The sequence below is a fragment of the Vicugna pacos genome, chromosome 9 (assembly GCF_048564905.1).
Source record: "Vicugna pacos chromosome 9, VicPac4, whole genome shotgun sequence".
Taxonomy (NCBI): Eukaryota; Metazoa; Chordata; class Mammalia; order Artiodactyla; family Camelidae; genus Vicugna; species Vicugna pacos.
This window is the reverse complement of record NC_132995.1, coordinates 22,295,549-22,320,426: the sequence shown is the minus strand read 5'-3', so window position 1 is coordinate 22,320,426 and position 24,878 is coordinate 22,295,549. Positions and strand designations below refer to the sequence as shown.

The 24,878-nt window shown below is 43.4% G+C and overlaps 1 protein-coding gene and 1 long non-coding RNA gene across 2 annotated transcripts in view; both read right to left on the bottom strand.

The window, feature by feature from the left end:
* LOC140698396 (uncharacterized) overlaps nt 1–24,878 on the bottom strand; it is a 126,306-nt gene that overhangs the window by 36,720 nt on the left and 64,708 nt on the right. The window contains exon 11 of the mRNA XM_072968735.1: nt 23,870–24,088. Within this exon, the coding sequence (XP_072824836.1) occupies nt 23,870–24,088 (219 nt within the window). The remainder of the gene's footprint in view (nt 1–23,869; nt 24,089–24,878) is intronic.
* LOC140698407 (uncharacterized) lies at nt 1,175–22,551 on the bottom strand. Its single transcript, XR_012076192.1, has 3 exons — nt 22,306–22,551; nt 1,967–2,152; nt 1,175–1,414 (listed from the first exon to the last, which is right to left on the bottom strand). It is a non-coding gene; the product is annotated as an uncharacterized lncRNA (long non-coding RNA).

Genomic DNA, 24,878 nt, shown 5'->3' with positions numbered 1-24,878 from the left:
CGAGTCATGGGACACACGTGGGCAGAAGTTTTGGAGAAATTTCCAGGCGTAGAATGTAAACCAAATATACATAAAACTCTGAAAAAGAAAAGATGCAATAATCTGATTTTGGAAGACACTAAAATATTCTCCTAAGCCTTAGTACTTGGAAAGGCTGGGCTTCTACTAAGCCACTTATTTTTTTCACAGCCAATGAGCATCTCCCACAAACCCTGTTTCCCTGTGTCTGCTGGGAGCTTCAGGCACATTGATGTTGTCTATCTTATAAGTCACAAGGCAGAGGCGTGTGTCTCACGCTTGCAACTCTCACACAGGCTCAACTCCTAGCCTCACTGTATGAACTTGGCCCCATTTTCTCACCTGTTTATTTGGTATCTGTTCTTCTGTAAGCTGCCTGAAATGCTTATTGAAACAAGTCAGAAGAATGAGTGGGTAGAGAAATGGACAGATGGACAGGTGAGAGATGGGCAGAAAAACAGAGAGTCTCCAAGAGAAGGGGAGCAATCAAAATTACCTATGCAAAACCCTCTTCTAGTCAGGGAAGGAAACCACCACGGAGAAGTGTGAAGAGGCAGGTTGCTTAGGACTGTTTCCTGGATTCCATGAAATGTCACACCAAGAGATGAGAGGGTAGAACTATAAATAATAAAAGAAAAAATTCATGCATGTTTGAAAAATATATCTACATTATGTACTTTCTAAAGAATAGAGTCAAATCAGCAAGGCCCAATAACACAATCCTTGGGTATTTACAGAAGTGAGAATCCCATCTCCAATCTGCAAGGCATCCCTTTGGAGCACTGAGAGTCTACACGGTGCGGTCATAAAGCCATCACCGCAAAAGCGATGCTATCCTGCACTTACGAGGAAAGAGCAGCTGTGCTCGGTCTGCCTACACGTGTCTTTTACACTCCTCAGCACCTCTACGGGGGAGGGACGCCTAGCGAGCCCCATCTCTGCAGGACAGAAAACAAGTCCAAGAGAGGCTAAGCCGACCTATCAATTCTCCATCTCACAGGACTTGTCACTCCAGACCAGGACTCGAACTCGGACCCACGTTTGTAACCACAGTACTACCGTATTTTATGTGCTTTTTGTGTGTATAATACATTTGTTTCTGGCATGAAAGGATATTTAATAAATGATCGGTTGTCTTGTCTATCTCATTAGCTCACAATCTTTATATTTTTGAATTGTACTCTTCCCATGGAGAAAGGAACGGAAAGAGCGGGGATCAGAATGAGGTGGGGCTCCATTCTTTATCTGTTGCCTCATCTCATCGAAGTCCCCAAACAAGGAGATAGAGCAAATGTTCTCGTCATCATTTAAAGAGAGGGCTCCAGTGATGGTGACTTACTCAACTCCAAAACCAAGTCTGGGGGAAGGGCACATGCAGCAACGAGAGCAGTATCACCTGTAGGAAGGCAAAAAGAGCTCAGGGGATGGTTCAATGGGTCAGCCTGATTTCATTTCAATCGATAATACAATAACACACTCTAAAAAATCTAGCATGCAATGGATTTGCTCTTTCTTGACATCTAGCAAGTTTCCACATCTCACATGTAACATTATCACGAACTAGTGAAAGGAAGAGTCCACAGACAAGGAAAATCAATGCCACAGGCAGGCTGAAACACAGGCTGGAGGAAAGGAAGGGAAAGGGCATAGTTAAGAAGAGGCGAAATTCTGGGAAAAAGACATCATCACAAGAACTCTCAAGCATCATCCAGCAATCATATAATCATTCTTTCAAGGGAGAGTTACTTAGGTCCTATTTTGTGCAACATTGTACAGTGGGCGAAGCAAGAGCACAGCGTCCATGGTGGCAGCAAGTTGCGGAGCTCCAATACACTTCTGATCCCGGTACCTTGCACACTTGTCCTCAGTATAAAGGCAAAATATATAGTAAAATAATCCAATGTAAACTCTATGCAATGCTGAAAAAAATTAAAGAATACCTAAATACCTGGACAGACACACCACGCACATTCCTGAATCAAATGACAGCATTCTTGGGATGGCAGTGCTCCCCAGAGCGATCCATATATTCAACGTGGACTCGATCACAATCCCAGTGGGTTCCTCTGCAGAAACTGACTATCTGCTGCTACAATTCATATGAGAATTCGAGGATCTCAGTAACCAAACCGTACTTGAAATAGAAGAAGAGTTTGAGAGGACTTGTAATTCTCAATTTCAAACCTTACAACTGTATCTCCAGGTGAGATTAGAGGCCATTTTTAAGTTATAATTGTGTTTATCCTTATTTTCTAAATTCTGTACAACGAATATACCTGTTAGAATAAGAAATTTAAAAAGTAAAGTATCTTTTAAAACATGCAAACCGATTCATTCATTGGGAAAAAAATATTTTGACTATAAAGAAGTAAACAAATATCTAGTGAAAAAGGACTATTTAAAAACAGGAGTGCATTTACATTTTTTGTAAATTGGAAACTGAAAAGCACAAACACATCAAGTTTCTAGGGAGAGTGTTGCAACATATTAATTGTTATTTCCAAAATTCTAATTGAACAATGAAAACTCAAGAAAGAGAAAATCTTGATTGACAGCCAACTGCAAACACATGGAGAGCAAAGGCCTAGAAATCACAGTTCATTTATCTCTGCTACTAACTCAATAGGAGAGGAAATTCCTCACAGAGGGGACAGTGGAATCCCATGCATAAGACAGTATACACAGTACAAACTGCACTAGAATTGGGGGTGATTTCCATAGAAGAATTCTAAAGTTACAACATTGCTGAAAAACTATAAAAACACTGACAGACAGATTAAAACACACAGTCATATATATTATATAGAAACATATGGAGTCTGCTCCCATGTTGCATAGAAATACAAACATATTTGTTCATTTATGGGCACTGATTACTTTATCCCAGGTAGAATATTTCAACTAAAATAGATAATCAATAATACACTCCTCTTGTCAAAACTAGTTGATAAGTTACTCTGCTATGTATGCATAATGTGTCTAAGATAGATTTAAAATTAGTGAAAAAGATTTTTGTATGGTTTCTTGAACCCTTCTCAAAACACCAAGCTTAATTTTAAAATAAATCTGAGCAGTATTTCTATATGATCTTTTCCCTTGTGAAATGAACAACACAGTCTGTTGTCAAAATTCTTTCCTTACAATGATTCACGAGCACCGTATACTCACAAAACTGCTGGACAGCAAGGCACTATCCAGACACTGTGACAAATCAAATGAAACACAAGGAAGACAGTGACCCTATTCTGCAGGGCTTATAATCTGTTCCAACACCGGGTTTTTATTTGATTTGTTTGATTGGTTAGAAAAATAAAATCACTCAAGTACATTCTTCTTTGAGCATTATGTAAATCATGACTCTCTTTTTAGTGTCATGAGCAGGAAAGACTTGAGTATGAATTGATTAGAACAACTAGGCACAATCATCACTGGAGTCTGTGTAATAAATAAGTACATGAGATCTAAAATAAACCTACACAGATCTCTGCAAGGAAAATGAAGAGGTGAGTTCCCCAATGAGAAAACAAACAATCAAGAAATCAAAAAAGGAAAACTTTTTCATTAATGATTCCAGGCAGTAGTGGAGCATGGTGGTGAAGATCACAAATGCTGGGGACAAACATGACGGTCTGAAATCCCACAGCACTGGGTAGCTGTGACACTGATATTTCAGTGAAATTTTCTGCACCTCAGTCTCCTATCCATAGACTGGGGACAACCACAGCACCCATCTCCTAGAACGGTCTTAAGAATTAAGTTATTTTTTATATAAAAGTTTAAATAAAATACCTCAGATTTTAAATATTACCCCAAAAGCTCAAGGAACAAAGAAAACAGTGATAAATTGGAGTTCATCAAATGTTAAAAATTTGCTTCAAAGGACACCATCCAGAAGGTGAAAAAACAACAGAGAGGAGAAAATTTTTTCAAATTATTTATCTAATTAAGTATTTGTATCTTCAAATAAAAGAAAAAACTCCTACAACTCAACAAGAAAAAGAGAACTCAATTAAAATGTGTATAAAGTATCTGAAAATGTATTTTTCAAAGAAAATATACAAATGGCCAATAAGCACAATCAAACGATGTTCAATATCATTAGCTGTAAAAGAAATCAAGTCAAAACCACTAGGAGAAACCGCTTCACACTTACTACAATAGGTTATAATAAAAAAAATGTGTAACAAGCACTAATGAAGACACAGAGGAAGCGGAGCGGGCAGCCCTTGCTGGTGAGGATGTAACACAGTGTGGCCACTTTAGAAAACAGCCTGGCAGGTCCTCAGAGAGTTGAACATTTGGTTTATGAATGACCCAGCATTTCTGCTCTCTGGTCACACAAGTAAGAGAACTGAAAACAAATGTCCACATAAAAATTCCTACAGGAGTATTCACGGCGCCATTACTCTTCACAAACAAAAAGCAGAAACAACACAAACGACTATCACCTGATGAATGGGTAAACAGTAGGGCCCAGATATACAGTAGAATATAATTCAGCAATAGCAAAGCATAGAGTACTGACCCAGGCCACAACCTGGAAAAACATTGAAAAAGTTACTCAGTGTGAAAGAAGTCAGTCACAATAGACAGTTCCATTTACATGAAATAACTGGTTTTACATGAAATGTCCAGCACAGGCAAATCCATAGAGAGAGAACAATGGCTGCCTGGGGCTGGGGGAGGATGAGGAAGATGGGAATGACTGCTTGTGCATACAGGGCTTCCTGTTGGGGGATGAAAATATTCTAAGATTGACTGTGATGCACAATTCTGGGCTTTGAGTAAAAACCTCTGCACATTTTAATGGGTGAATTGTATTAAAACTGTTAAGGACAAAAGCACCTAGGGCCAGAACCTTCAAATAGTAAATGCAAATTGCTAACTTTTATTACAGGAAGAAGAAACTGCCCTCAGCATGAAAGCAGGAGATCGGCAAATATGGGTTAACAGAATTGGACAAGAGCATTTCACTTGAAAGAGTTGCTGAGTGTACACGAAATATTCAGAAATAGGAAAATCAGCTTGACATCACGAAGAAGCATTCTGCTTCAAATGCAGATCAAGGATTCGACAAGCCCAGCTGCTAGAAATAACCAGAGAAGAAACCTGGTTCTTACAACAAGCACCAGAGCCAACAAGGAAATGGTGGTGAGGAAAGCAGGCAGCCAAAAATCTGGAACAGTTTGCTACAAATAATTTCTCCACTGAAAATTCAAAAATAAAATGAAAGTGATGCAATGCTGAGCTGGTCTCACGTTAAAGGGCTTCCTCTGCTGCTCGACAGTTCTGTAACCCCGAATGAGAGACTCAGGAGAATCAGCATGGCTCCTGGCAGTCCCCAAGTGACTGCCCACCAGCACGTTTACCACCATCACATCTGCCAGGGTTGTATTGCAGAGAGGAGACCAACTTCTAAAAGGCACAGGAAATGTTTACCAGGGAAGAAAAGGCTGCTGTCAGTCCTGGGACAGAGGCAGTGTGAGCAGAGGCCAGAAGGCTGCAGGTGAACTGGAGCAGACCTGGGGCAGGAAGGGACCACGGAAGAGCAGATCTCAATTTTCTACTCTCTCTCCCTCGGGTAGGAGAGATAAAGCCTGCATCCTTCTCACCTGGAACTGTGGGTTCTGGCTGGCAGAAGTCTTACGTACAGGGAATGAATACTCAAGACTCTGTGGAAAAAGTCACGAAAGAGAGAGGGCGTAGGGACCCAATTCCACGAGCCTCTCAAATGATCCCATATTTATTGTGTATAATCAAAGGAAAACGTCATTAACAGTTGTGTGATAGTAAGCAGGAACTTGGGGAAAGAAGGATGAGACAGAGATTGTAGAATCCACCATGAGTACAAAGGCTTAGTGTATCTTTAGGTAAGTCATGGGGTGAGGGGAATAAGATACATTCTTTAGACATGTGAATTACAAAGCAGACCACCAGACCAGCTAGGTCCTTGCTTGGGGGATAATAGAGTATCTAACTGCACACAAGCCCAGCCTTTATAGCTGTGGGCCTGGGTCATTGCTTTGCGATGAGCAGAGTGCTATCTAAAACATCATCTACGCAAGCAAAGCATTATCTCTGCTTTTTAAGGCAAGGAGACAGGAGTGAGGATGCACAGGCACTTGCTTGCAAAGCAGTTACTAAGCATACGTTTTCTTCTTAAATTTGACAGGCGGCTGGGGTCTGTTACAATTTGTTAACCCAATCATGGGCTCCCACATGGAACCATTATGGAGGACACCCTAAGGTGACAAATCCTGGCTCTAGGTCTTTTCCTGCAAGCTTCAGCCACTCTAGCAGAGTCTAGGCACATTCCTGAATAATGATCATACAGAACCACCCACACTGTTAACTCCTGGTGCTTGAAACTTAATTTTAGCTCTACACAACTTAACGTAGAAAAGTTTCAGAAATAAAAGATATTATATTTACTTTATATCTCATCATAGGACTGATTTTTCTGATTGCTCTAAGCTGCTTCTTCTTGGTAAAGCACCTAATTCTGCAGGTGAATTCAGTACTTTCTTTGGGCATAACTAGCCAGTTTGGGCTCGCTAACTTCTATTGGTCAAATACCGATACACTTAATTGATTTCATTGTTCATCAATTTCAGCTGGGAGCAGAGGGAGTGTCACTCTGTTCCTCAGCCCAACCTCAACTCTTTATCATCAGCAACTCAGGACTCCGGAAACCAAAAAAAGCTTTTGTTTCCCTTCTACAGTTTCAACAAACCCAACAGGATACATAAGCCTGGAGAAAGAATTCAACACAAATGTTAAAACAAAAATCAATAAACCTGAAGCAACTCCATCTCCGAATCATGATACACAATGACATGAGATTAAGTGTGTCAGGCCCAAAGCATGGGTGAGCCTGACCACCTGATTTCTATTCTTCAAAGGAAGGAAAGTTTTCCTATTTTTTATTATCACTCTGTCATTGTTTCTGATTAAGCCAAAAACTAGTGTATGAAATAATTAAGCATTGAAATAACAGATTTTGTTGTATCAATTACAGAAGGCATTCAGAGGTGTTAGGAAAAACCACCTCTGTAAAAAATGCAAAATTTCTTCCACTGTGAAGAACACGTATACAAAATGCAACAGAGAATTCAAGCTCTTGTGGAGAGGAGCAAAAGCCACAGAATCAAAGCAAAGTCATTACTATGAGTCAACTCAAAATTCACTGGACAATCATGTTCAATGCATTCAATGAAATTTAAAGGCATACTGCAAACCATACACTTAATGATCTGCAGGCTAGAGGAAGAATTTCTCTCTTTAACAGACAAGAGTAATCAATAGGGTGCCCCACCAAACAAGGACCAAAGAACAATCAGGTTTTTAACAGTTATGATAAATCAGCATTTTCTAAAGATCAAAATCCAGAAATTTTAAACATTCATTCACACCACAATGAAACAAGCACTTAAAAAAAAAAAGAAAATAAGCACATAGAACATGTACATAGATCAATGAGAATTTCTTGAGACGCTGGAAGAAACAGGCTATAGTCTTTTACTTGAGAAATAAAACTACTTTTAAAGATAAATGCTAAAACACATTTCATCATTCACGTTGCCTTGAAAAATCTGAGGCACTTGTATCTGATTAGAAAAGCAATTCTGAGTAATAGTGTGTTACAATTCAGAGCCAGTTTACTTTAGAAGAAAAGAGAAAAGAAAAGCTACTGTTTCTCATATACTACACAAAGTGTGAAGTGTCTCCCTGCCTCTTTCTCCTCCCGTTTTCTAAGCTCATGCTTCCCAACCCTTCTGAAACAAGTATGAGAACCTCTTATTCCCGCCAATATGCCAAATGACAAAAGAAAATCAATTTATTTGTGTAAGTATATGCTTAAACCTTGAACTGGAAGAGAAAGATATCAGAAGTCTATATGGAACTTATTTCTACATTCCTGAAATCACACACACAAACGTTCACACAGACACAGACACAGACACATACCCCCTGGATTACTGGGAAATTCACAAACTTAGGATTTCCATCTTCTAGAAGGTAACTTTGTAGTTAGTTTAAAATACAAAACTGTCAGCTTTGGAAAGCCTTGATCACCTGCTAAACCATCCAAATATCAAAGAGACCCAATTAGCCTTCTCGGTAGAATGTAATTTCCCTTGATGGCAAAACATACCCTAAAAAGTCCTGGATCTAAGTCTCGTGTTTATCACTAGCTATGATCGTTTTTAAGCACATTAACAGATTCAGAAACGTATGTCTCAACAGCATTTATTCTTATTGAAATAGTATACGTGTTCATTTGCCTATACAGAGACCAGGTCCCATGATGGAGTTTAAGAGCTATTTTGTGTATTGCAATATTTATTTTTAAGTGCAGAAAAGGAGGGTGGGTATTACTCAGTTGTAGAGCACCTGCATAGCATGCACAATGTCCTGGCTTCAGTCCCCAGTACCTCAAAAAAAAATAAATAAAATAAGGGCATATTTAAAAATGAGTAAAGTTATAAAAAAATGCAGACTAAAAACCACTGCAATCTAGGAGACACAATTACAATAAAAAAAACAAGAGTTTCTGTCAATTATTGGCTATTTGCCAATCGCAGAGACAACCAGAAATCACACCTGATAACCATCACGTGTGATTCTCAGCAACCCTACTAAGTAGACACGGATGAGAAACCAGGCTCTGCAGATGAGGAGACGGAGCTCAGAGGAGCCGGGGACGCTGACCGTCCTGCTTCCCGTGACACCACATCAGCCCAGGGCAAGCGCTGACGGAGCTGCAATGAGGGGACACCCAGCTGCATGGAACCTTGGGGCACTGGGGAGTCCCAGAAAACACTAAAAACTGTTCAGTGAAAAACCAGCTCAAATATAATACACTGTGCCACATTCTTTAAACAGGGAACATGAGTGAGACCTTTTTGATGCCTCCGTGTCCTTTCTGCCATCGTCAGTTGCTTGCCCTCACAGCGTGACCAGTGATGAACTGGACCCCATATGAAGCGCACTCAGATGGCAGAGCATTTGAAGCTGGTTTATGAAGTTTGTAAGACTCTGTCTGTGCCTCACACAGGCGGTCATCCATCACTTCTCACCGGTGTGGACGTACCACCTGAAATCACTCCTTTCTGCTTTTTAAAATCCCTTCATCTACTCCAGACTTTTCAATAGCAAAGAAGCAGCTAAACCACAGACAGTGGACAGCTTTTCACCAAATTTCTTGAACAGCCCATCGGACTACCTGGAAGCCCTTTACTTTTATTAAACCCACTTCCAGGTACTTCATCATTTTCGGATTGGTGGACTTGGCCTCTGACTGAGCTACTCAGAGAGCTCCCAGCCTCACATCCGTGAGAGGACCCTGCTGTTGGGAGAAATCAGTGAGAAAGGCGTACATCCCCCAGTCATGCCTGCATGGCTAGAAGTGCCACAACGTGCTAAAAATTTATACCATCATAACCCCTGGGCTCCCATGGACTGGTTTCACATTAACCAAACTCATGAGACACTGATGCAAGAAAACCAGAAATTTAACTTATTAATGTAACAGAAGATGTGAAACTATGAACCAGACTGCAATATCAGAGTTCAACCATGAGTATATGTTCTCCTCCACGGCCCAAACACGGGCAGGCAGTCACATGGCAAGTGTGGACAGAAGCAGAGCAGGAAGGATTTCTAGATGAATTCAATGGACTAAATTTCTGTTATACCAACAGATCTGCTGCCTGGAAAACAATTAATTCTAATCACGGTGCACTCTTCGTGGACAGTTGCCGAGACACGACTGTGAGCACCTGTGTAACTCTCCTTTCCCTGTCCTTTCTGGGCTAATTGATGCACAGACGTACAGAAATCGAGGGATGCAGATACATCTAAACACCCAAAGCCCATTCTGGGAGCCACAATACCATACAGCCAGGGTTAAAATACTTGCTCTGCCACTTACTAGTTCTGTGACCTTGGTCAACTTACCCTCTGTGTGCCTCAATTTCCACACTGTAAAACTGGGATAACAATCAAACCTTCCTTACTCGCTTGTTGAGAAGATTGAAGGATTCATTTCTGTAAAACGCTCAGAAAAGAATGTAGCACATTTTGGGTGCTCAACAAATGTCAAATTAATATTACAGTGGTTTACAAGTCTCCTTCCTAATCATCTTCTGTGTTTCCTGGCTAGACTAATACCCAAAGGATATTCTTATTTCTCCTTTTATAAACTCATGGGATGCACCCTTCTGTTCCATCCCACCACCTGTTTAAACTGATGGAAAGGATACCTCCTCCCCACTCCTCTGGGCCATGCAGAGTGCTACTCCCTTCACAGCCCTGACGCCTGGCCCACAGCTAGCCCTCCTCACATTAACAGATTGAGTTGTGATTCCGGGGAGACAAGCAGGGCATGTGAAACCCTTCCTTTCCCTCCAGTGTTGACTACCCTAGGGAAGCACCCTGGATGCTCAGCTGCATTGCAGAACAGCCCTGTGCATGATGGGGCACATTCTCTCAAGGGAAGGCTTGCTGTGGCCCAGAGATACCTGGGACAGGGTGAGTCTCTACTTCTGGGACACAGTATCATGACACTCATTTATCCACAGCCCTGAAGTTCATGGAGAACGTGGCTTCATCAGTAACAAAGAAGACATTTATCACCTGCCTACTCTTTTGTGTCATCTCTCAGTTGGCTGCTGGAGACAACATGTGTATAAGTATTGGTTCCCCTTAGGCCCCAACATATATGAAGTAACAAAAATTTCTGTGGCTTAACGTTGGTCCAGGGCGACTGTGTAACAGTTCTGACTCTGCTGATGCTAAATTATGGGTGTAGGAATTATGGAACCTCCTCAAATATCTTTCATCATAAAATCAGCTTTTCTTATTTTCTTGTTTCTTTGTAATTACCAAAGACTATAAAATGATGGCTGCACACAAAACAGCAGCTAAAGTTTATGAGCTTCTTGACATACCCACTGTGGTAAACACGTTACATAATTACTAATTCTCACAATTCTACAAAGCAGATATGAGTGTCCCCTTCTCACAGACGAGGGGAAAACTCAGAACGAGCTGACTCAGGATCATGTGGTTCAGTGTCAGCACGTGCAGGCAAACCCAAGTCAAGAAACTACACCCCATCATATATGTACCAAATCAACTCCCACCAATTAACACACAGCGGCGGGGTCAATACTCAGGGAACTCAACACACTTTTCAGCTTTATGGTGCTCCAGAGGCAGCTTCTAGCTGTTTTAAAATATCCCGGCTCACTGGTTTCTAACACTAGAAGAAAAGCCCGATTTTGCCATTGTTTGCACAGCAAGTCTGAAATGTTCACAGCGAGATAAAAGAATAAAACTATGATATAAGCAGAAAAAATTTTCCAGGTAGAAAGACATAATGGACGTTGTGCTATTCTGAAGCATTAAGCAAAGGAATCAAAACAAAATCACATTGTTTAAGCCTTATTTTACAAACAGAAAAATTAAGACTGTAAAAAGTTGCAACAGCGCCACCTATGGCTAAAAAGACCTTCCAGGTTGCCGGGAAACATGCAACACAAAAATTGACTGTAAGATGAGAAACGAGAATCAGATAACTAGAAGCTTATGTAGCATATACTGCACTTTGCTTCGGGGGGATGGAGGGGTATTCAGTATTTAATCTGATATTGCTAATACTCCTAAATATAAACAAAAGACATAGGCTCATGGAAGCTCATCTTAGAAGAGGAAAGAATCCAGTCCAGCCACTTCATTTTACACCAGGGGAGACTGAGACCTGAGATCTGTCCTCCTGGCAATCAGCAGCAAAGCTCTCCTAGGTCTCATGTCTTGCACTGTAGTAAAAACCAACAGAACTGTACTACGCCTATATTCATAAAAGTCACGTCTGTATTTTTCCAACAGTAGGTAATCTAAGTATCTTGCAAAATACTTCTCAAAGAGCCAGGAAATCATAGAAGGGTATTGAAATACAAAAACATTTATTTACATATTAAAACAGCATGAGCTTTATTCTCTCTATTAAAAAAGTGACATGTCAAATCAAAATTTTGAAATTTTAAAACCTGAAAAGAGTGCAGAAAAAAATCAAAATTTTCTTTAGTCACAAAAGAGAGGAGCTTATTCCCTGATAATAATCAATGTGGATTTTTCTAAACTTAATGGTTCTGGTCAGAATCCCGAGAAATTAAATGTCTGATGGATGGTTACACAGCAACATGAATTCTGAGCTGTAACAATACACATTCTGTGTAAATAATCTTCAAGGTCGTCTGCTTAAGGCAATTTAAGTAGTCCCTGTCTCACTAGAATGACACAGATTTCATTAAAGCTTCATACTGCACTTAAAAAAAAAACAATCCTAGTTACTTTAAGCCATATTAATGTATATCATATATATACATATTGAATATGCATCAGAAATAAGCTACCCTTTTTAGTATTCAGAGTTGATACTTCTAAACTATCAGTCACTGTGACAGCACATTTTTATTAAGCACCTCTACGGTGCTTTGTATACAAGGCATCCAGCTCTCACAGTCAGACAAGGTAAACCATATTACTCAAATTTCACAAATGACGAAATATACTTAAGCCATGTAAACAACTAAGATATTCATCATCAGGAAAGAAAAGAGTAAGGATTTTACTTACAATACTCACTGACAAAGTTTTCTTTCATACTAAGACTACATAAAACAAATTCAGTGTTTGGAAATTTTTCAGTAAATAAGCACCACTAGAAAAAACAAGTAACATCATTAGCAACAGTTGGACTTTCAAAGACCACTTCTCTCTTGCACAATAATTATTTTAAATGTTTTGTTTTTAGTTCTCACAAAGCACTAAATTAAAAAAATATTACCTTTAAAGTCATTACCTGAGAATAAAACATTTGTGAAAATGTACAATTTTAATTTATGCCACTATGCCTCTCATTCTCACTGGTGTCTCTCCTTTGAAGACCTCATCAGGCTGAGATAGCTAAAATCGGTCATTTATGGGCTCACAGGAGTTCGAGAAAACACTCAACGGGAAGCTGATTAGAGGAGCAATTGAGAATTCATCCTGTGCAGCCTGGATTCCAGCATCGAGCTAACCACCGCCAGCTGCGTGTGATTTGGGGCAAGCTGACCCATCTCTCAATCCCTCAGCTACAAAAAAGGAGACACTGATACCTACAATCAAACACTTGCTATGAAGTAAAACATGAGCAAAGCATTTTAGCCTCAGTTAGGAGTCCACTCACAGCGAGTTTGGTCATTATGATGATGAGGATGGCTGTTAACAAATTAAGCTCGACCAAACAGGAGAAATCACCTTAAAGGAGAAACATTCTAAGTCCATGAGCATTTCCTTTTGGATGGACTGCAGAATATTCTATAGATTTTTTTTAATAAACCAAATTTTGTCCATTAATTGTAGATTTACAGGTTCATGGACAAGTCTCCAGAAAAATAATTAGAGGCCTCTAACCTCTGAAAATTAAGATGTAAATTTTAAAAAAAATCAGGGAAGAGATTATACCTCATTTGGGAGAGTATGTACTTAGCATGCATGAGGCCCTCAGTTCAGTCCCCAGTAACTCCATCTAAAAACTTTGTTTTTTAAGAAATAGAGAATTAAAGCAAAAGGATGGAGGAATACGGAAATTTTTAGAGACTCATCTCAGATTTAAGATGGGGAAGAAACCATCCAATTCTCAGAAGAAATCTTGAGGACTATGTAAACTGGATCTGAGATGTCTAGTCTTTTAACATTATTCATGAAATCATATTACCAAGTCTTAAAACTACCTGATAACCCACAGTGGTGATACTGATCATAACAGCTACCATCACGTATCGAGCTCCGGCTAGGACTGCTCTGTTCTGACATCTCTGCCCCTAAGGCCTCACCAGGCAGAGAGCACTAAATTCGGTCATTTATGAGCATCACGTGTAAGTCCTCCATTTGTGCTTCTCACTCTCCCCTCACCAGCTCCTCTGAGGGAAGCACTGTTATCATCTTCCCCACCCACACATAAGGCCACTGAGGCACAGACACTAAACCCGTTCCAGGCCACATTGGAATTAAAGGACGTCTGTATTTCTGCTGTTTTGCTTTTGACAAAGGAATCTGAGATATCAATTCAAAGCAGACTGTTAAATAATCAAGTCTGTCAGGTCTTCACCTCAAAGAGCAGATACTATAAATTCCTGTTGTAGGATGAGGCTGCCGCCACAAACTGACTCAGCTTGAAATTAATATCCAAGATGAAGTAGCGGATACACGTAAATATTCACGATTGTCAAGTCTGCCCCCGGGTCTGGGCCCTTCACTGCCTGAAAGGGGATGAAATCCCCACCCGTGTCTGAGAGGGAAGCGCGGCTCTTCCCGGGCTCACCCAGGCTTCATAGGCTATTTACCCCCACAGACTAGCCTCAACGGTTAAAAGCTCTCAAGATTTTTACACCAGGCAAAACTGAAAGACATTTCTGCAGATGGAGCAATTTCTCAGGCTTAAATTTATTTGCCTACACTCAGCCAGAGGGAGAAAAGAAACAGGACTCTACAAAGTCTCTGACCCTCACCACTCACAGGAGTAGAATGACCACAGCAGAAGATGGCCCTTCACATTGCAGGATGTGAACAAAATAAAGATGCCCCAACAACAGGCACTCCCAGACACAGCGCTCAGCAGTCTTCTGCACAATCACGGTTGTGCAGCCCTCAACACCTTCTATTTCCAGAACACTTCATCAGCCCAAAAGAATCCCCCTATCACTAGCATTCACCCCGCAATCCCCCTCCACCCAGCCCCTTCCAACCATCACCTGCTCTCTGCCCCTGCATGTGCCTTTTCTGGGCTTTTCAGATCACTGAAATCAACAATATGTGGCCGTTTGTGTCTGCTTCCTTTCAATTAACATGCTGTTAGCAAGGCTTGTATATTTTGAAGTGGCATCAGCATCTCTTTATTTATTTTTTTTTTGGAAACGTTAAAGATTATTAGAAGGTGGTAAGTACTATCAAAAAGAGTAGAATGGAGCATAAGTGATTGGGTTTCAAAGGGAAAAGTGTGGGTTGAACAGTCAGGGTGGACTTCCCAAAACAGGTGGCATTTTTCATTTTCCTCTTTTTTTTTTCTTTTTTATTCACTCTTACGTGTGAATAATGTTCCACTACATGGAGTTACTACATTCTGTTCATCCATTTAGCAGCTATGTATGGACGAGGTCCAGAAGAATGAGTGTAAGGGATGACTAGCATGGATGGCATTTAAGCAAAGGGCAAAATGTGCTTTCAAAAAAAAGCCAACAAACAGAGGCACAAGGAAATTCAGTGCGTTTCTGAGCAAAGTGCTTGCTTGCTTCAGCAGGACTACCGTGCAGGGCTGGGGCGGATATTGGCAGGAATCACGGTGAGGGAGTCACCTGAGAAGACACCCCACTGCAAGCAGCTCAGTCAATCCTCCTCCCTCATCCTGTATTGTTAGAGCAATGTTTCTAGGTTACTCTTATTTCAATTAATAGCATTTAACTGCACGTCTGATCATCACCATCAGACCACATTACCTCCAAGTCACAGAAAATCATTCACTGACCGGAGCAGCACCAGGACATAATGGTGATGGATTAGGGAGTCCTGCAGCATTCCAGCCTGCAGGCACAAACCCCACATGTGCCCTGGTGATGTCCAGAAAATAAAATGCATGGAAATACCTCACTGCTGGAACACGACATCTGCCCTCAAATTGCCCGAAAATCATCCTGGCAAAGCACTACTCAACCTTCTCAGTACAAAAAAAAAAAAAGCTAAGAAGGCAAATTTAGGCTCTTCCATTGAAAACCAGCAACCATCACTGGCAGTATCTGAGCTGGAATGCTCCTGACTTTGAAAACCACTGCGCAGTTACTTTTCAAACGTGAAACTTATATATATATACCACGTAGATGATATTGCAGTAGGATTTTTCTTTTCAAAATTTCCAGTTGCAACATTAGCACAAGAAAGTTTATGTTTAGGCTTTAAAAAAAATCAATTATCCTCCATTTTCTTAATTTTGAACTTATTATTATTTTATAAATGGAGCTATGGTGCGTATTTAAAACCTTTTGATTTCTGAAAACAAGACCTTTATGACCTCACTATTTCAGAGCAAACTTTAACAATTCTTTGAGAGGTGGGGCCTGGGGTGCTCACTAACAGCTCTTTAAATACTGACAAGGATGTGCTATTAAGTAATGCAAAGGCTCTAACTCCACATTAGCTCAGAAAGCAAAGAAACCACACCAAAGACTTCCTTAAATATTTTATATATTCCTATTCTTTTGAATATTAAAGCTCTTAAAACATATGATTTTTTTTGAAAAAGACAACAGCTGTAATAATTTTCCTCTCACCAAGAAAGCAATCTTTATCAGGAATAAAAACCCCTATGGAAATCGAAATGACAGGACGTTTCTAACTAAGTGAACATCCAGATCTGAACACAAACCTAAATCCTATCAGATCTCACTCGAAGGAGCTCTACAAAGGCCTGGGCAACCCTGGAAATTAGCTCTTTTGTTCCAAATGTTGGCTGAGCTAAGATCATCACACTAGGCAGGGAAGGAGAGAAGAGGAATGTCCACCTGGCAGCCTCCATCAGTTTTCTTCCAGCAACAAGGTGCCTCTAGGGCAGCCCCGCTAACAAGTCCCCCATAAGGAAAGCCGGCATCCACACTGCCCCTGCCGTCCCCAAGTAGCCCCGAAGCCCATATCCCAGCCTGTGAATGGTCTTCAAATGATCCCCCAGTTGGTGGCACCCTCCACCTCTTTCCCGCTACACACACACACAAAGCCACGACAGCCTTCCCAAAGCACAAATTTGATTACATCAACCCCCACTTCAAACTGTTCAGAGGCTCCCTGGTAGAGTTCTAGCCCCACCCCAGACCCTGCTCGCCCAGCCTCATCTCAGTACATAGGTCCCCAGTGACCTCAGGAGCCCCCTGACCTGCTCCTACTTCCCACTTGCATCCAGGTTCATTTTGACTGTTTCCCAAGGAAGCCTTCCCTCCCTCCAACCTCCACAATTTGTTCCTCTCTTCCTAGAACATTCTAGGCTAAGTCAACTTCTGACAATGCTAAGCTCTCAAGAAGCAAATACATTTTGCTTATTTATGTGGCTACACTCTCTCTCCCCTAGACTCACTGAAGTGCACGTGTTATGAATAAATGAATGACGGGTTGGATCTCAAAGGGACAGACATACCTGCTCTCGCCTGTCCCGACCCTTTTGTCTGTAGTATATCAGAAGCAAAACCAGAAGTACCTTTCCTGAGGGTCACTTCTGTTGACACCCTTCACTGCCTACTGTGTCAGTTCTAGTAAAACTCAACTTCTTCCAAAGCCCTACACCCCGGACTCTCTCCAGTGTCCTCCCCAGCAGGGGCTCCCTCCACCCTGGACCACACACGGCACTCTCCCCTGGTCCCCACGCCAAAAGCCTCCAGGCCTCTGCCCGGGCTGCACCTGCGACCTGAGCCACATTCTTGACTCCTTCTCTTGGCTGACTCTTACTCTGTCCTCACAACTGAATGTACAGCCCATTTCTTCCAGGAAGTCCTCTCTGATAATGTCCTTTAGGTCTTGACTGGGCTCTATCTATAGCAGCAGTACATGGTGACCAACTGGGTGTTTGCCCGCTCCTTTGAGACCACGAACACTTGGGAACCACGTGGGAAGGAGTGAGAGATTACAAGACAGGTGGGGGAAGCAAAAAGCAGAAATCACAGCCCAAGTCCCAAATTCAAGGATACTTTCTCAGAAAAAAGTATAAACTATTTCACACGTGTGCAATTTGGCTACTATTTTTGTGGCTTGTGGACAGCAAGAACTTGGTGTTCTAGCCCAAAACCCAGGTTACATGCAAAGAAATGTATATATTCTTATCCAAAGGAAACCAGAGCTGCTCAACAACAGTTTTCAGTTAGAAGTGAAAGGAAATTTGATAAAGGCAATCTCTCTCTCTCTCTTCTTTCTTTTCTGGAATCATATAATTTTAGAAGTATTTGCGTGACTAACAGACGTCTACAGCCCGTGATTCTGCACTGAAGTGTTTGGGGCTGAGGAAGCCCAGATTACATTCACTCTGTAAATGCAATCACACCAACACACTGATAGGTGCCGTGAGTGGTGGAGCTGATGTTCCAAAGCAGGCAACATTATTCTGTAAGAGAACTCTAAATAGAAAGTAAGAAATGCAATGTCCTGTACTCAATTTCATTTGCTATATGGGCCATTAACTGATAGTATATTTTGACTAATGAAACCCAAAAATAAATTGTCAACGTCGATTTTCTTCATCTGACCGTTTTATGCTAACATCGGATATTAAACTCTCACTCCATATGGAAAGCTCAGGCCTATGCTGCAGCACAGTTACATCCCGAGGAAGAAAGCCGACCAAGGGAGAACTGGAGAGTTTCCCTTTAGAAGCTGCAAAGTCTGGTTTTGCACCTGTACACCATTTGCAACCACGTCATCATCAAAGGAGTTAGACGTTACCTCTCTGGGGCGAAAACCACTGAGTGCTTCAGAACCATCAAAGAATGCTGAGCTTTGTGAAACAGTCCAGAGGCGCTTAAATCATACTTTTTCTGAAAGGCTCCAAAACTGACCCACTTCACCATTCCAGGTATAACAGGGAAGTACTGGAAACAGTAGAGAGAACATGCCCTTGAATTCTGACAAGGCCCTGCTTGAATCCTGCTACAGCATTTACTAGTCGCTAAATGGACCAATTCTTTAACCCCTCTGAGAAGGCTTCCCAATCCCCAAAAGGGGGCTGTCAGCGCCCACCTGGGAGGCATGGATGTGAATGCAACACGCAAGTAGGGCGGCCGACTGGTACCTGACACGGGGCCTGGCTAGTTTCCCTCCGCTGCCCTTTTCCCCATTTAAACTTGCACTGTTCCCCCAGTAACGATCAAGCCCCCGGAACAGACTGCCCGTATCTTCTGTGTATCCCTGGATACATGCCTTACCCTTAGGAGGCCAGAAAAACAACTGCCTCCTCCCAAGTCACTAACAATGTTCTTAAGAGTCTGGGTATTTTTAACTCTATTTTTCAGGGAGACTATTCCAGAATTTTGCAAGCACCATTCTCCAGGTTGGCTCCCCTCCCAGTGCCCATCCCTTCTCACCTCAGATCCTCTGTCTGACTGCCTTCTGTTCATGGGAAAGCGAGTCCGGTAAGGTGGGGCTCCCTAGACCTCCCTCCCTCCCTCACAGGTGATTGTGACTAACTTCTCCCCACTCCTCACTGCAACTCTAGCATCTTAGGAGTCTACCCTCCCGTACCCTGCAGACTCTGCACCTTCCCAAGACGCACACGTGGCCACGACCCTCCCTTCAGATTTCTTCCTGGCTGGCCCTGCCCAGCCCCTGGCCCCTTAAGGATAACTGGCATTGCTTTGAAAATGGCAAACGCCACTGACTGACACACCAAAGCTGTATGGTCTGTGCTTTCCTCCAACCAAGACACAGCCCTGCCCCCCCTCAGCCTCAGTCTTCAGCTCTCGAGATGATCTAATTCACATGCAAGGCTGTGAACACCAGCTAAGAATGACGACTCCCAACGTGTATCTCTAGTCCGACTCCTTCACCTGAGCCCCAGGCTCATCGACCCGAGTGCCTCTTTGAAGTCCTAATTTGGATGACAAATGGCATCTTAAAAATGCCTCATGTCCACCATTTACTCTAGAATTCCATTCCTGGCAGGTATCTCCCAGACTCCCCATTTTAGTAACAGCCCCAGCACCCACCGAGGTGTCTGAGGTCACATTCAATTTCCACTGTTCCCTCCCCCAGGCCCTGCCCTGGAATCAGTCCTGTTATTTCCATCAATAAGCCCCTCTCAACTGTAGTTGTGTAGGGACCATGGCCGGAAACACACAAGCTCACAGCATGGTGCACTAACAGTCCTCCGTAGGGTGATCCCTGGAGGGGGAGGCATCTCCTGCCGCTGTTCACCTCAGAAGGCAGTGGATTCTCACACAGGATGTCCAGGAGAAGGGACTCAAGGTTCTCCCATGGTCTGAGCTTTGAAGGGCCCGAGGTCTGGGGGAGCTCCTAATTAGCAGACACACTTGCCAATGAGCAGATGAGGATGGGGGAACCCACGCAAGGCTGTTATCACTTCAACTCCTGGGCTCTCAGGAGCCACGGGAAAGACCTGTGTCCAGTGTACAGCCCAGCCATCACAGATCCCAGCCTGCATTTGCCAACCCGGACAGCCTAGACTCCATCTACTTGCGACACTTACTTCTGTTCTGTTCCCCACCCAGAATGTGATGGACTCATTCAGATATTCTGGCCTGTCTCAAGCGAGACAAATTCAGTGAAAAATGAAGTGTCCACATTTGGACCAGAGCATGAAAGGAGAAACAAGGCCTCATGGTCAGCATGATGGTGGTGGCCAAACCCTTCCACCGGGTGAGATGAACCATGGTGAGGGTGAGAATCCAGGGTCCTAGGTCGGCCAAATCATCTTCCTTCACGGTTGTCTGGGGTGTTGGAGACTGACTACCACAAACTAACGACACGGCTGTCAGTGGTGGATGTCAGCTGCAACAGAAACGGATTCAACTCTTTACTGCCAACATGGGTTAAAAGTAAAGGCCGGGGCAGGGAGGTCTGCACGGCTGCTGAGGCAAACCACAGACCCAGCTCTGAATGCCCACTGGCTGGAGCAGAGAGGAAGCTACGGCCCTTTTAGCTGTCCCTGTGTCCAACAGATCCAGGTGAGCCAGCTACTTAGGAGAAGGTCATGTTGTCCTGATACCCAGAAAAACCAGCCTCGTAAAGGGAACAAATAGTGACATGGATTTTAGACCCAATTCTGCCCCTTTATGAAGGCAAAGTAAAGTAAATGGCACGGGGAAGTTGAATGCAAAAAAAAACAATTAAAGAACCAAACGGTGACCGCTTCCTCCAACAGCGTCCCCTGCAGCTGTCACCTCCGTGGCGGCCACTTCCTCACCAGTGACCGCCGGCCAGGAAGCGCCGTCACGCACGTCACACAGCGACAGCCAGGAACCGCGTGCCGAGCACGTTTGTGTAAAAGCAGGAATCGAGCAAAATGTTGCAGAGTTTGACCTTACAAGTTTAAATACTCCATGAAAAGAATCCCTGAGCAGCCGACTAAATCAATTCACATCTTACTTCTTCAAAACAATCAAACAAATTTAATAAGGGCGCATTTGTCACCAAATAAAAGGAGGACCAAACAGGTCCCTCAAAGCAAGGATTTTAACAGGTATCTAACACCAGTGGGTAATGTGCTAACAAAGCAAATATTCCAAAAAATTAGAAAATAAAAAATGACTAAGATAATAGATGGATCAAAACAGCTGTTAAGTTGTTGCTTTTTAAAGTGATGGAGACTGTATGGAGGGCAATCTGGCTATTTCCAATGCAGGGTGTGCACAGCCCACATTTTCAGAAGCAACAACATGCTCACTGGGCAGTACAAGTGAAAAAGGAGTAAAGAAAAAGGAAAAGAGGAACAAGAGAAAATTAGAATCACACAAGAACAAAAATGATTTTGACTGCATGTACAAGAATTTATGTGAGTGTGTGAGGCCAGGGACACGGGGATGGTGAGGCCCAACCTCACCTCCTGCTCAAGGGAAAGCAGGGGCCTGATGGGAGCAGCGCTGCCGGGGGACCACAACGTGTTCAGCTCCCCTAACCAAAATTCGACCTACAAGCGTCTAGGCAGCTTTTGAGCTACAAATTGTTGTCGCATTTCAGTCTGGACCGTTTTACTCACTTCCACCAAGAGTAGCAGGAGCGAATGAGGCTCTGCTCCTGCACCAAAGCATTGTTTAAAAAATTAATGACTGTGGAATAGTAAAAGAAACAATGGAGTAAAAGTGACTGGAGGAGAATGTGCTTGACCCTAGCTCACTGGCCGCGTTATCTCAATGACGTTCAGATGCTGGCTGAGCCCTTATGGTACCACAATAGACAGACCCACAAGGAGGCAGGTTTAATGCGCTGAACCACTGTGGGCTAAGTACACATCCGGCTACTCCGCCAAGTCCCAAGGGCAGACTTCAAAAGGCAAAAACAAGCTGGCATTCTCTGGTGGGTCTGCAGACTCAGAGACAAGCATTTGTTGAGCAAAAATGTCACCAGTGCCTCCTATGACAAAAGAAGTGGCACTGGCGTGGGGGCTGGGGCAGGGCTCCAGGCTTCCACTGCTCACTCACCACTCTGTCCAGGGGGAGAAGGTGGTCCCTGCTTAGGTTTCGCTGATGCACCTACCTTGACTAATGTCTGGGGCCTCAGCAGGAGTTGACAGGTGAGGTGAACAGAGCCAGACTCTGTGTAGCACGGTGCTGGGAGCTATGCCCTCAGCAGTGCCCAGGCTCCTAAACATGTCAACTCATCTCCAAGAAGCAGATGGGGAGTGCGGGCATGTAGATCACAGGGCCCTGTGAGGACAAGTACAGATCATGGCCACGACATGCCTCTCCTCTTCCTTAAGCCATAGAGGTATTTCCGGGGAGGAACAGAAAATTCATCCAGAGCCTGCTAGGTGGGCTCTCGCAGGTGGGACTAGTGTCCCCTGTGCTTCTCACTCACAGGGCTGGTCTAGACATTCTTTTTATTAATTCTCTAGCATCTTCTCCTCCAACTTACCAACAACCAGAAAGTAGGATCTGATTTTAGGTAAGTTCAAGAATCACAGAGCACCACCTCCAAAGCGGGCCCGGTAGCACATGCCAGGTCTTCTGACCACCACCTGTGGGACCACCATGAGCCCTCTCCAGACTCAAGGACCGAGGCCGTAGGCCGGGGGGACACAGCTTCCCTCACTCACCCCAGCAAAGGGGGACCACGTCTCGGCAAAGGCATCTCACCCTCTTCAGCCCGAGGGACAACACGATAGATATATGGGGAAACAGAGCAGAAGGTGGGGGGTAGGCAGCCCAGAAGAGCTCATCTGTACTTCCGAGGCAAAGTGGGGCCATTGACTTAATCACAGGGACAAAGTGGGAATGAACATTTCCCTACTCTGTCCCATACACCGTGATACGCCTTTCCCTGCATAAGGAGTTCATTAGGAAGTCCCTGGCGGTGTTTCTGATGTCCTAATTTGGCATGGTGGCTGTCGGGCAGGAAGAGACGGCCTGAGCTGAAAAGGTGCTGGGCCTGGGAGGCAGGTGACAGCGGCTCCAGCCGCAGCTCAACCAGCGCCTCGTTCTGCCTCTCGGGGCTCAGCATCTCATCTATAAGCAAAGGGATGAGCATGTACCAGGACAGGCTGCCCAACAGAAATGAAATGAGAGCCATGTAAAGAAAGTTTCCCAGTTGCCACGTTTAAAATTTGAAACAAAGAAACAAACCAACAAACAAAAAACAAATACTAGAATGTGATTTTAAGAACAGATCTTACTTAATGTACTGTATGTAAAATACTATTATTTTGACATGTAATCAATATAGGAAGTAAAGAGATAGTTTATGTACTTTTACTAGACAAGCCTCAGCGTCTGATGTGCATTTGACCTACAGTACATCTCAGCTGAGTCCAGCCTCCTCCCCAGTGCTCCTAGCATCAGTGGCTTTGGCTACTTTATTGGACAGCAACTCCAGGGGTCCCACCATGTTCCTGGCTGTAAAGCGGGAGTAAGTGTCCACACTAACCCTAAAAGGATCTCTCTGAAATAAAGGCGGATTCACTTTGAAATGTCTGGAAACCGGCGGGCTGCACCTCCCTCCCCCCTTGGCTACAAGATTGACTTCTTCCTTGCTGATCCCTTTCTGGATGTAGGGAAGCAATCCAGCACACAGCCAAGGTGGACTGGCTTCCAGGTAAACTTACCTGCTGTCTGTGTCCAGTCCCATGAAGTCCTCCTTCTCAAACGGGATTCAGGGGAGGGGAATCTTGTCCCCAGAATTCTTGGGGCCACCATCCAGCCACTTGGACTTGAGCAAGATGAAGAGTGACTCAGTGAAGTCCTCGATCCTCTTCTCCACCACCCTGCAGTACTCTTAGATTGAAGGCAACGTCGGTGCGCGTCTGCTCGGCTACCTCCCCATGCTGCACAAAGACAAAAAGCTGAGAGTCATTAAGCGATGTGCCATACAGCTCCTCTGCATGTGGAGCTTCTCGAAGGCCTTGGCAGAGAGACATTCGGTAATGGTGACAAGGCCCACGACCTTGGGGTGTTTCTGGAAGACGCTCCACCGATTCTTGGGCACATAGCGGTGCCTGTAGTGGATACAGAGTGTCCACTGGAGCCACAAGGGATGATATGGCTAACCGAGGTGAGTAGCTGATAGATGCAAAAGAAATTCTCCTCTGAGATGATCTCTATGGATTGGACCACAACGGGACGAGTCTGGTGGTCCTCAGCACACTGCACGTAGTCAGGGATGCTCATGTTGCAGGCCCTGCCGAGAGGGGAGAGGAGATCGAGGTACATTCTCTGCTGTGTGCTACGGGCCCATCTGGGTTGCGGTGACCTGGTGTGTACCAGCCAGAAGACAAGGGAAGCCAAAGCAAATCCAAGGGTACAGTTTGTCCTCAGAGTCTGCATATGGCTACTGTAGCTCGATCACATTACCCAGCTTTTGGTCTAGGCTTCCTGCCTCTGCAGAGAAAGGTCATTTCTTATTTTCTATTTCCAAGCACCTAGCAAGGCCCTGATGAAAAGTCACTGCTCAAAAATGCTGAATAAAAAATGAACAAAGGAAATGCTTCCCCAACCCCCTTCAGCAGAATATAAAGAAAAGGACCACAGTAGGATCAAAAGATCTGGATTCCTATTCAATTTATTTGAACTCCTAAGCTTCATAATAATGGATAAGAAAACTTGCCTTGGGGTAGG